This window comes from Acartia tonsa, chromosome 6 (assembly GCF_053477335.1).
Source record: "Acartia tonsa isolate MP-2025a chromosome 6, ASM5347733v1, whole genome shotgun sequence".
Classification (NCBI taxonomy): Eukaryota; Metazoa; Arthropoda; class Copepoda; order Calanoida; family Acartiidae; genus Acartia; species Acartia tonsa.
In genome coordinates, this window is record NC_137265.1 from 43404338 (window position 1) to 43418291 (window position 13954).

Here is a 13954-nt window from a genome sequence, read left to right on the forward strand (position 1 = left end):
TCGCTTTTATGGATGTTGTCATCCTTTTTTTTCAGTTAAATGTACATAAATTGTAAAAGTAACTTTTCTTTTAAACAAGGATGACAACATCCATAAGTAGCGAAGCACAAAAATTATGTATAAGATTTTAAAGATTAGTTGTCAAAAACATGTATATTAGGGAAAAATCACGAAACCTTTTCAATATTTGTTATTAATTTTTTAATACTTATATATCAGTACTATGACTAACAGACTGACGGTCAAAGTAAATTGGATGATCAAAACAACGGGAAATTTAATTTTAATATTTTTAACTAAAAAATTTTTGAAATTGGACCATAAACACCAAAAGTATGGATAAAAATGTGAAAAATACAAAAAAAAGCCTAAAGCCTGCTTAAAGGCAGTCTGACCGTCATTTTTTTTTATGAAAAGACAGGAAATTTTATTTTGATATCAAAAACTGAAAAAATTTTAGAAATTGGACCATAAACACCAAAGATATGGAGAAAAATGTCAAAAGTACAAAAATAGCCTAAAACCTGCTATAAAGCGGTCCAACCGCCATTGATGTTTTATAGTTAATTGGGCTCCTTAATAATGGGAATGTTGTCAAAAAATTTCAGCCTTTTATCTTTTATAGGAGCCGAGAAAATCACGTTTCCCCCAAACTAAGACATACGGACATACAGACAGACGGACATTTCAAATTATAGAGTAGCTTCGCTACTAAAAAACAAGATAGCATTTTTTGTTTACATATTTATTTCAGATCACATATGCGAACACAAATATATTTATATGTCAATATTATTATTATTCCAGCTTCAACCAGCTAGGATCATTCTACCACGTCTGTCGAGAGACAGAGAATGAAAAAGTTAATTCTTTAATTTTAACATAAAAATACAGCAACAACAATTTTATAACTTTTTGCATAGTCAAACGGTGTGCGCCTAGGAAAAAAGGACTTTCAGCAAGTAACTTTTTTGCCACAAAAATAAGAGAAAGATTTAGTTGAAAAGAAATAGGTATGGTCTTATAATTAAACAATTTTCTAAAAGTTTACTTGTTGAAAGTTCTTTTTCAAGTTAATAATTAATCTAAGCAAAAATGGTAAATTTTTACATTACAATAAAAATAATAAGTTTTGAGTTAGTCTTGACTACATAGTAATTTTTATAACTTTTAACAGTATATGAAAAAAAATTACCATCAACTTTATTCCCATCATAAAAATTCTGAAATGAATATTAAATTTTGAAACTGTCTTTGATTTTTCTTAATAAAATGCAATATCAATTTCAGTATTTTTATGATGGGAATATAAAATAAACTTTTTGAATCTACAATTTTTAGTAGCGCAGCTAATCTATGATTAAGTTCTTTTCGTACACTACTCCATCCAAGAAAATTGACTATATATTCCTTGGATATTGACGGATTTCTTATAATGTAAAGAGCTTACAAATGTATCATATCAGGGATCAAAGGGATAAGACAATGGCCAATAAATTAATGTATATATCCAATGATGATACACAAAATTACCCTTTCTGTAGATTGAAATTTGTGGTTGAAACGTTTGGACATTCAAATAAATGAACCAACCAATGAAAATTCAATCAAAGTCTCAAGGTTTTTAAGCAAACGATCAAGAAAACGTTTTTATAAGACTTTGAGGACTAAAGTAATGATCATATTTAAAGCATTAATTCACAAAAGAAATTCTTATTGTACCAAAGTGTTAAATAGGGCGAGGGCATTTGGCTGTTTTTTACAATAGTCCCCAAGTTTTATAATAACCTTTTTTTCAATGACCCAACAACATAGGGGAACTTTATTGAATTTTGATTGGTTGGTTCATTAAGTTGAGTGTCCAAAGTTTCAACCACTAAATATAATCTATAGAAAGGCTAATTTTGTCGGGGATGTACATCAATTTAGCATCCATTGTATTATCCCTTTAGATCCCTGCTTACATATTCTGAGGTAAGCTTGTTATTGCTGCGTCACTTGCATACACAATTGTCCTTGTTAAGAACAGTATCATATCTCTAAGAATACATTAGAATTTTGGTTCCGTTATCTGTAGAAAAATACACAATTTGGTTCGATAGGATTTTTTAAATATAACTCCTCTTATACAGCACACAGTTGATTTTAAATGGAGGTAAAAATAATATTTTTTATTTGAATGGTATGAACATTTAGAATCGCGACATAAGATTTCGAAGTGGATTATCCAAAAATGCCTCCGTGAAAAATTTTTACATTTGTAAATAAAATTTCTAGTTCCGTTTATAATCCACTGTGTTTTGCAAAGACAACTTTTAACTTTTGATTATAATTATTTATTAACAAACATATTTGAAGACTTGTTTTATGCTATTTTCAGTTTGGAAGAGCTTTAAAGAAAACAAATTTATTTTAGGGGTCTTTTCTAGTTCCATTGATTAATATATAAGCTGAAATCACAAAAAAGTTTTAGGTCTACCTATTTTTGTAAAACCTTTAACCTTTATGTTATTCTTACTCTTATTTACTTAAAATTTAAATATTGAGAATAATTTATTTGTCTTTAAAGATATAATACTTGTAAATTCTAATTGTCTAATTCTAAAAAATTTAATTTGATGAAAATTTTGTCAAAGCTATTTATTAATTTCCATGAAAAGTTTGATTAAAAATTAATTTATTATTGGCAAGTAATTTTGTGATTATAATTTAATACGAAATGAATCACGCCCTACCTAGAGGAATTCAAGACATTTGGCCATCCAAAAAATCCATAAAATCATTTAGGTTTATTATGAGACCTGCAAATGAATAATTTAAAACAAAATTCCCAATATTACAATGATGGCTTATTAGCAAACTTTTTTAATGATTCAAATCCACTTAAAGCTTGAGCAATTTAAAAAAAATATTTTGTTTTAGAATTAGATAGTTTTATTTTGATTAAAAATTCTTATTTTTAAAATTGCAAGTTAGATTATTTAGAATTGCAAATTTCTTGATGTTAGCAAAGCGTTTGACTGAAACACTTGATTCTAAAATTAGACAATAGATATATTTATTTTAAAAGGCAAACTTGTTCAAAACATAAAATTTATATTTTTAGTGAAATAACCAAATGTCTTGAATGTTTTTAGGAGGGGTGTATGTATGAAATTAAGCTTAAATGAAAATAAATTAATCATTTTAGGTGAACTTTAAATATCAAACAAATTATCAAATCTATGAAATTTAATGATTGACATGTTTATGAAAATATCGTATCATTGGAAAGGGTAAAAATTTATTTCACCAGTTTTTGTGACTCGAAAGTTATATAAATTATTACCGGGCATGTAAATCTTATAATCTTACTTTTGAATGTAACTCTTAAGGCTTTGGAAAAGGCATTTTAACTAGTATAAAATTTAACACCAAAAAGGCTTCAAAACTTTTAGTTCATTTAAACAAAAGTCATGTTGGAAATACAAATAAAAATAAATATTTTATATTAACATTTAAACATAAAAAATGAGTATGGCAAAAAATTGAGAAGTTTTTTTTTGTCAATAAAAAGCTAAATTTTTTAATGATGATTCCAAAGTGATTTAATTATATTTTTCAAATGATGTAAATAATTTTGGGATAAATAAAATTCTCAAAAATATCGAGATTCTTCTAAAAAATTTTAATACTTTTTAGTTTTAATAAACCATCAATAATCTAAAGGATTGTTAATGACATTTTAAAAATGAGGTAAAATTACTTCAAAATTTTTTTATTTTGAATTTTGTAGGCTTATTCAAATTTAAGTTGGTCATTCTTAATAAAAAAAAACTATGTCTAAGTAAGCGAAGAAGGGGGATTTTTTGGTATAATCTCGCAATCTGTAATTAAAAGGCATGGCCATTTTGAAAATATCTCAAATACATGAAATATTTGTTTCAAGAAACCAAAAAATCTGTAGTTGTCATATATGTTTCGAATTGCTTTATAATCCAAGATTACGAGATGACTGCAAAAGCAACCCTCCCCTATCAACTATGAATGTAGTTAGACAAAAAGTTGGTAAAAAGAGGGCAGGGATATGAAACCAGAATAAAAATCAGAAGTTTATCTACATTATCTTTAACTGCCTTTTTATTTTTAAAAAAATATACAAATGAGAGAATAATAAATATTTATCATGCAACTAAATTGGAGAGAAATGTTGGCCTATGTTGAGATAGATATCCTTAAAAAATTTTAATTAGAAATTATTGAAGCTGTAAATAGACTTCTGCCTATTTTTTCAAGATCCGAACCATTGCCTTGTTAAAATATTAAAATATTTGGATATCAGAAAGATTGGTTGTATACAAAACTCTAAACTATACTTTACTAAATCACATCACTATGGCTAGAATTTGTTAATGTAATAATGATAATAAAAAAACTAAAAAATTTACACTTAAAATTTCACCGTTTATCTTCATCTAGTTTTTTTTAATGTCTTTGTTATGTTGAGAAGATGATAATTATTTCACAAACAGGATTCACATATTTTGATTAGAACTGACACTGCACACATTCACAAATAATTAGAACTTTATCAGAAGTCCACTTAAAGGTGACATCAACGTTTTCTTTTATATTAATAATAACAATAAATAACATTCATTTTTTAGCTTCATAAAAATGGTTAATATTAAAAAGTCTTACAGAGAGGTTGTTTATTCTTTAACATTAGCAGAAATAACACTGTATATTATATAAAATATGCTGTAGATATATAATTTTTATATTATTGCATAGCTGAATTTTTTTATTATTAGAAATTGTCAACAGTTAGTTTAGCTGCATCTATAGTTTGGTTAAAATTAGCATCTTTAATTTTATTTGAATTAGCATATCAAAATAATGCACAATTAGTCACATTTAAAGTTAGCATTATATGCTGTAAGTTAAGCATTTTATGCTTTTTTTAATACAATAGAGTTTTGATCACGTTATTTTTTTCAAATTTAGATTATTCAACAATTGAATATTAACTTCTTATAGGTTTATAGTTTTGTTAGATTATATATTAACAGAAATCACATAACAAATGAATTCTAAAAAAAATGGCGGATTTTCTTTGTGGTAATAATTTGAGATTATGGCGTTATGGTTTGTTGTATTTGAGAATATTGTTGGTTAACAGTTTGTAGTTTTTATTATGGTTGTTTCTTTGATCTTTAACAACACTAGAAACAACTGTTTTCTGTTTGGATACATTGGTCAAGATAAGAGTCTTACAATTTGCCAACCAAAAATCTGCAAATAAATTTTGCTCCTGTGTTTTGAGAGGGTATTTTCAGTTGGAGAAGACGACATTTGAATGCCGCAAATCTGTATGTGACACGAGCTGTTCTTAAGGTGTTGTGATGGAGTTGATACCCTCCATGTTGTTTGTGTTTGGTTGCATGGGAAGACTGTTCTCCTCCTCGTCATCTCCATCATCAACAGTGGCGTAGTCAATCTCCATCTGAACAAAAATGCTATCATTAAATGTATCTTTGTATAACTTTGAGGTTTCAAAAAAAAGTACTTGCTTAAAATAAATAGATATTGGTGTAAATTTGAAATTATGTGTCCTCTTGACCGTTACAAAACATTTGATAATTTTTTAACTTTTTCCAAAAACCACGTTTAACCCCAAAAAATATTGCTGAATCGTTGCTAATGAATTCAAATATAATATAAGTATTTTTTCGTAATTAAAAATGCGACTAGTCTAATAATCTAAACTGCTTACCCTCTTATTAGCATGTCCAGCATCCAGTGAATTATTCCTCGCCTCCAGCCTGCACGAGGGCATATTCTCCTTCCCTTCATCCTCCCTGTCTACCATGTCCACCTCCTCCCTGTCCCTGGACATGTGTCTGTCCAGGATGGAGCCTGGAAGGCCTCTGGTGGGCTGGATGGTCAGGTTGGGCTGGGAGCTGAGAGAGGCCAGAGTGGCCGCCACCTGGCTGGCACCCTCCAGATGACCCTGCGAGACCTGGGCCTTCAAATAAATTGGGTTTTATTTTATAGAAAGTATTTGAGAGTATCAACAACCAGGAATAGAACAATAGACAGAAAAAATATTCAATCAAAATTTTGATAAACAAAATGTACACTTTTGGTAGTATTTGAAAAAAATTGAAGCTACCAAATACAGAAACTAGTATTTCAAGTTTTAGGGGAACTTTATATTTTGCATATTGTTCATTATCCCTGTGTGAGGAAAACTGTTTTGTTATCAACTTTTTGGTCAGTCAAAAATAATGTTTTCTAAAATTAAATGTGCTAAATATAAAGCATTTAATCATAAAATTTTTTAATCAATTCGATTGACACAAAAGTATTTCTTAATATTAAAATTTCTGACACACACATAAATACAATTATAGAGTAACTTTGCAAATATTCATATTTTCATAATAAGCATAAAAACGTAAAATAATATAATAATAAAAATAAACAATGGATAATAAAAATTAATATTGTTTAATTAAATCTTAATTAATACATTAATTAGTAATTACACCTTACATTCACTCTTTTTAGAAAAAAAACATGGTCCATGAGTAGCGCGGCAATACAAAGTATACAAAAGTAAACAATTCTGACTGTAGAGTTGTACTAAGAAGAGAGAAAATAAAAGGACGATTAAGCTGATTGTATTGGTACTTTCAGGTATCTAAAGGAATAAGATAATTTTATGTACATCGCCAATGAAGATACACAAAATTACCCATTCCGTTAATTACAATTTGTGGTTCAAACTTTTGGACACCAAACTTAATGAACAAACCAATCAAATTCAATCAAAGCCCCTAAAGTTGTTGAGCCAACAAATAAGAAAACAGTTAAGGACTAGTGTAATAAACATTCCAATGTCCCCTCCATCCCTGGGTAATTTTGTTTGGGTATAGTCCTTTACACGACATCCCTCCATAAAGGGGCGATTCTTCGTATTTTTTACAGTAAGTTTTCTCCTATTTCTAGCCCCTGCGGGGGGCTCTAACCCTGCGGGACCAATTACCTAACCCTGTGGGGCAATCACCTAACCCAGTATAACCTAACATAAAATAACCTATAAAAAGCCATTTTCAAAATACGACAAATCGCCCCTTTATGGAGGGATGTCGTGGAAAGGACTATACCCTTTTGTTTTTGGCAATAATTAATTTTCAATAAACAATGAAATGAAAGATTTTACAACATTTAGCCCATAAAAAAATTCGGTTAATTTACATTATTTAGAAGAATTATAGTTACATATTAGCCGTGTCGTTAAAAAAATATTTTATTTCTAACTTAATTAAGCTTATAAATATTAGAATTTAATGTTTGAAAAATAAGAACGTAATAAAAACTGTTATTGTGAAAAATAACTATTCAGGGAGTAAATGATAGGTATATTAATAAAGGACATAGATTTACAAGATAAAGTTATATTTCCCTCGTTAAAAACTCTGCATAAACGTCCAAGAGTTCGAAAAAAGGGGTGTTTGACCTCCTCAAACTTTAGAATCCCTCATTTTGCCCCCCCCCCCTCAAAATTTTAAAAATACATCCGATTACCCCTTCAAACCTTTGAAACACCTCGTTAAAAATTCTGCATATACGTTCAAGAGTTCGAAAAAAAGGGGTGTTTGACCTCCTCAAACTTTAGAATCCCTCATTTTGCCCCCCCCCCTCAAAATTTTAAAAATACATTCGATTACCCCCTTCAAACCTTTGAAACACCTCATTTATCACCCTTCAAAATAAAAAATAAAAATATTTTTTTTCCATAAAAAAATATAAATATTGGAATTCTTTAAAATATTTTTAAGCTTTTAAAATTAATTTTTACGTATATGTTTCTTCCTGTAAAAGCCTAATTATAATTGATTGCACTTTCCTATTTTTTAAAATTTTGCAAACAAAACCTAATTCTTCTTTATTTTATAACTAGCGGCTACGCCTCATAGAAGCCTCTAGGGGTACTAAAGGTTGGAGGGGGAAAAGTCGACCTCATCACATTTTATCCAGGGAGGGAGGGGACATTCGACTTCAAGTTATTTACGCTGGTACCCAAAGTTTTTTACACAATGTTTCTTATTTGTTAGCTCAAAAACTTTGGGTTTTTCATTTTGAATTTTAATTGTCTGGTTCCAAAACTTATAGTGTTCTAATTTTTCAACCAATTATTTGAATATACCTGTTGTAATTGATGCTGTAGTTGTTGTAAAGCTGCCGGACTCATTACACTCTCAAAATTATCCTGGAAAAAAAATATATATAAATTGATTTTAATTTAAGAGGGATCGCAACGCTTTTTAGAATAATGAGCTTAACCTAGAATAAAAAGGTACAATATTGACTAAAGCTAGTAAAAATTTAAGGTATTAAAGGGACTTAATAAGTTACTCGTAAATTTGCTTTACTACAATTTTCATATAACATATGTTTAATTTTTTGTTCGTATGGCTTTTAGTAAACTATGACTAAATACATACCTGTTTCATGTAGAACTGAGCCTCTGGGAATGATTTCATACCCAAGGATTTACTTAAAGCCTGGTACTCGGCATCTCTCTCAGCTCTAAAATGAGTAAAATTAGTTTATTTTATGAAATATAATAGATTGCGATTGGCTCAATAAGAAATTTTTTAACTGTGATTAGTTAAAATTCTTTCATCTTATTTATGATTGGTTAATTTTTTGTTTTTATGGTCAATAAAAAATGTTGCTTTGTAATTGGTTCAACTTGAGTCTGCTTACCTGTGATTGGTGGAAATATGCACTTGAAGACTTTGTTTGGTTCCATAAGATCTGTCACAGTATTGACAACCAAAAGGTTTCTCAGTGTAAGTCTGAACAAAGAATAATACATTATAGTAATGGGTTCCAATTTCAGTACTTTGCATACGAAATTGTTTCAACTGCTACTATTTCAGTTGCATTTCCAGTCAAGTGTACCAAGAGTAACTAGGACTTTCAGGAAAAGGTCATGCAGTTAAATAGTTGAGATTAATAAAACTTACTTTATGTCTTCCAGAGAGTATGTGTGATTTTAAATTTCCTTTGGTTGAGGATATGTGGATACATTGGGGACAATGCCACCCTTTGGAAGAACGGGCAACCTAAAAAGAAATATAAGTTAGCTAAGAACAAAAGATAGTTACAGAATCCAGCTATTATAAGGTCTGAAAACCCTCATTGTTCTCGTATTAAATTAGCTGCGGATAAGTCAAATCAGTAGTATATTATCAGAGAGTGTAGATTATATTAAGTAGTAAGGTTTTCAATATCTCGTTGACCTTTAAACAGATTAAAGATCAATTTTAGGGAAGTTTCAAATTGGTCCCAAGAGAGTTTTAGGATTTTTTTTGCCTCCTTGCTTCTTCTGATGTTGGAGGTTCAGCTGCTAGTTGCTCAATTCCCAGCCAGAAAGTAGCGTCACTATCGCGCTACTATAGCACACGATATCGTGTAGCAATCGAGCACGAGTTCTTACGATATCGCTAAATAGTCGTCCAATGCACATCGACGATATGTTACGATAAATGGTCGAAAAGGTACTTAGAGCTGCGCGATACACCCACGAAATCGTAAGCGATATCGTAAGGCTCGTAAGCGATATCGTGCCAAAATCGTAAATAAAAAGTACATTTAAAAAATATTTAACATCATGTAGTTTTGTTTGTAAATATTGTATGTAAGCAAGAGGTTGCTTAAAGAATTCATTTCATACTGTGCATGCAGTCAGAGATAGAGAGAGATATGGTATAAAAAGAAACCATTTTCTGAGCCCTTCTAATTAATTTATAATTTCAAAAGTTTTCAATTAACTTTGATAGGGTATTTTTTTGTTTATCTTACTGAATAGCAATGATTTAAGGAATATTAAGACACACATTTAAAAATGTTGCCATTTAGAAAAAAAAACTTTTTAAAAATACTTTTATTTGTAATATTAAACATAAACACATTATGACAATTTTAGTTATCAGTTTTATATTTATTTTGTTTGACAACAGAAAAAATGCAATATATTTTTTAAAATAATGTGAACTTCTAGCGGCCAATTTATAAACTATATTTCTCACAGAATGATGTTGATTATATGTTGGTTGTGTGTCTGTTTGTAAGTGTGTGTTGACACACATAAAATGCTATTGTTTACGATATCTTAGGGAAATCGTGGTTGCCGCGATTTTTACTACAAAATCGAATTAATCCCTAGCGATTTTTTTCGATTTTTGCTATAAAATCTTAAATAAGATTTTGGCGATAATATACTACATATCGGATGCGAATTTCCTTACGACGTTTCTAGCTGGGTTAGAACTAGGAAGCAAACCTGATTTTAAGTTGATGTGATTTAAAAGTATTAGACCCTTCTCCATTAGATATCAATCTAATATGTAAAACTCACCTTAATATGTGAGAAAGGGTCCTCATCCTTCCTGCTTCCCAGGGGGTGCAGCTCATAGCCCGTGCCCAGCAATCTCTGCATCATGAGCGCGTTGGCCGCGGCATTCCCCACATTGTTCTGACCCAGAAATTGTAACAAATTCTTTCCCTCTGATGCGGCTAAAATAAAATTAAATTTCAACATTCTTTAAAAATTCACCAAACCTATTGTTAAAATTTAATAGCTGAAAAAACAGGGTAATGGATATATTATTACATGAATCTTACACCAGATTTTCATGTTCTCTAATAAAGGGAACCATGGTTCCCTTCTTCCACCCCCTTTACCCCATCCCTTCCCCTTCTACTGGATTAACGAACTGGCCAATAAATGACATAAATGACATGAAAATAGCAACATAAATTGACGACATTTTTTCCCCTGTCATAATATTTTCTAAAGCAATTCATAGAATGTATTTCAGGAGAGTACCTAACAGAGAGCATATATGCTCTACCTTAGGTTCTCCCTCATAAGAGTACAATGCTCACCTTGACTATTATTAGAGAGTAATTGTTGTTGGGAAGCTAGGTGTGACATATTCTGTTCGAATCCCTGCTGTAAGGCAAAATTTTGAGCCTAAAATAGAAATTGATTAATTAACTTTTACGAAATGTAATATACATACATAATACATATACTGTATAATCCATATATAAATGTAACAGCATGTCTCTGTGTGGCTGCTAACTGCTGAACCGATATGTTCTCCTATACAATGTAGCTTTTTATTGGTTCTGAGAAGGTTTATAACTATTTTGAGGGAGGATATCACTATCCGCCCCAGATAAATAGCTCCTAGCTCTTTCAAAACTAAAGTTAAAAATGGAGGGGGGCAACTTCCCCCCAAACCACAAGTGCCCCTAGAGGCCTCAGAGGTCGTAGCTGCTAGTATGTATAATAATAATAAAATTATACCTGCACTAGACAATCCAGAAGGTTACTTGTGCTGCCCTCCCCCTCATCCTCTGACTCCACAGTGCTCCCTACTCTCTCCCTGGGTCCCGGGGTGGAAGGGGGGCCCCCAAAAGGTCCTCCACCCCCTGACTTGACCTTGCCCAGGCTGAACTCTGGCTTGACCGACAGCTGGGGTGGGTCGTGTTGGTCGTCATCCTCGTTTACCTGGGAAAAAAACATTTGGATTGAAACCATTGAGCAAGAATACTAGAAACCTATAACAACAATTTAAGTAAAATGTTGTAATCAAGATTTAAATCTTATATTGAAGGTTTTAACATTAATTTGAAACAAATATTGGATGATTTCATAAACACAAGGAGTTATACATCCAAATGCAGCGAGTAATAAAACTGCTAGATTTCGAAAAATGGAGAGTTGATATTCTGACATGGGAAATTTTGTCATCAAATTAGTTTCTTAATAAAGTGTTTACATATTGGTCAGTTGAATACTTCAGTATAGTGGGAGGAGATGGGGTTTCGTTATATAATCCAGCTGTTTAAGTACAATTTTATTAGAAAAGACAAAAGTCTGGTGCAATATAACAATTTGTGGCAAATAAGACAACAAACAAAAAGGGGATTAACAACATGATATCAACCAGCAAACATACCGACATAGTCAAGTTGTGAAGTTAGAAGTAGCTTCGCTACTAAATAAAAAAAGCAAAAATTTGTTAAAAATATTGAATTGAAAGTAACAAATTATAAATTTTGTGTGGGGATCATATTTCATGGAAAACTTATCCTCCCATTGTGTTGTTTTGTTTGTGCCAATAAAGTTAAATAATAGAGGGGACGTCTAGTCCAGGCTTTCTATTTGTCCATTGACATTGGGATGTTTGTTACAATAGCCCCCAAAGTTTTAAAATAGCGTTTTCTTATTTGTTGGCCTAACAACTTTGGTGACTTTTATTGAATTTTGATTGGTTGGTTCATCTAGTTGATTGTCCAACCACTAATTGTAATCTAAAATAGGGTTATTTTGTGTATCATCATTGTGGATGTATATCAATTTAACGGCCATTATCTAATCCCTTTAGATCTGGAAAGTGAAATGGCACCAAATTTATTAGTATACAAGTCTGTAAATCTATGGGGGAGATGCAATTTTCTAAGCTGCTATATAGGATAGGCTAGTGTTTTTTTTAAAGTAGATTCTTCTTAATAAAGAGCATCCAGTATACAATTTGCTTGGTTCGTAAGTCTGTCAGTCATGCTACTAACGTCATTTTTAATTTAATATATAAAGGTTTCGTGACTATTAAATCTTATCCTTCCCTTTTTTCTCTCCATTTTTTCATGAGAATTAAAAATCAACTATTTCAAAAAAAGTTATTTGTATATCTATTAAGAGTAAAGAAAACATTAAACATTTTTATATTATTGTAAAATTAATTTTAACTGTATTGTTCATCTATTCTGATACATCTATTGTTTGTGCCATTATTTAACTCAAACAATAATATTAATACACATTAATATAATTTAGATACATTCAGCTCAAATATCAAAAATAATTTTTATCAAATTTTAAAAAGGTGGGAGTTGGTATTCATTTCACATAATTATGATCAATTTTTAACTACTATAAATATCGTCAAAGTAATTTGTATGTTTTATAAGATATCTAAAACATATCTATAAGTAATTTGTATATTTTATAAGATATCTAAAACAGCTGACCTTCACAAAAATCGGTTTGATTTTGTAAACTTTAAATTTTAATGTTTTTTTGTCGACTACATGGTCAGGAGGGCTAACATATTATCACTTGGATCTTTTACCTGATTATCATGTTCTGTAATAAAGTAAAACTGTAGCTGGTTTAAATAACGATCCCATATACTCCATCCCCTCCCTATTGGATGAACTAACTGTCCAATAAGTGATATACGTGTAAGCAACTTAACGACAATTTTCCACTGTCATTATATCCACGTATATTCTATATCCATTTATGTTGATAAAATAGCAACACAAAAAAAATTATTTAATTATAATAAAATTGTTTAAATTTGAATATAAAGATTAACGTTGTATAATTTCTGTATCTTGAGTAAGAGTTAAAGTTATACATCGCATAGTATTATAGACAGTTTTCCGTGGATAATAAAATAAAAAAAATATAGGATAAATTCCAGTTTTGTTGGTCCTGATGTGCTTGAGGCCCAGACTAGCAATTTATGATTTTTTTGTTATTATTCCAGGATTTTTTTTCTATGATAAACTACGACACATGATTTTCCAGTATGGCTCAGAACCTGTTTTAATCCAGTGGAAATAAAACAGATTAGAAGTTATACTGGAAAAGATATTTGATCAGATAATTTATTCATCAGTATTGGAGAAGAGAATCATTTATATTATTGAGGCATTTCTGTTGATTATAGTGTAATAGAGCGGTGGCTAATATATTATCTTCTGAATCAACACCCATTATCGCATCCCATCAAAAGTGGTAAGTTTTTGTATGTTTGACTAATAAGCTATCTCTAACCCCTTAACTTATTGGGATTTTTTTGAGTAACGCTTTAAAGAA

General features: G+C 30.2%; 1 protein-coding gene across 1 annotated transcript in view; it reads right to left on the reverse strand.

Annotated features, from left to right (window-relative positions):
- Positions 1 to 1436: 1436 nt before the first annotated feature.
- The window catches only part of LOC145322744 (uncharacterized), a 28816-nt gene continuing 16298 nt past the window's right edge, over positions 1437 to 13954 (reverse strand). The window contains exons 6-14 of the mRNA XM_080164993.1: positions 11372 to 11575; positions 10945 to 11032; positions 10415 to 10572; positions 9021 to 9119; positions 8758 to 8849; positions 8493 to 8577; positions 8195 to 8257; positions 5756 to 6007; positions 1437 to 5485 (exon numbers count right to left, since the gene is read on the reverse strand). Coding sequence (XP_080021119.1) covers positions 5372 to 5485; positions 5756 to 6007; positions 8195 to 8257; positions 8493 to 8577; positions 8758 to 8849; positions 9021 to 9119; positions 10415 to 10572; positions 10945 to 11032; positions 11372 to 11575 — 1155 coding nt within the window. The 3' untranslated portion in view covers positions 1437 to 5371. The remainder of the gene's footprint in view (positions 5486 to 5755; positions 6008 to 8194; positions 8258 to 8492; positions 8578 to 8757; positions 8850 to 9020; positions 9120 to 10414; positions 10573 to 10944; positions 11033 to 11371; positions 11576 to 13954) is intronic.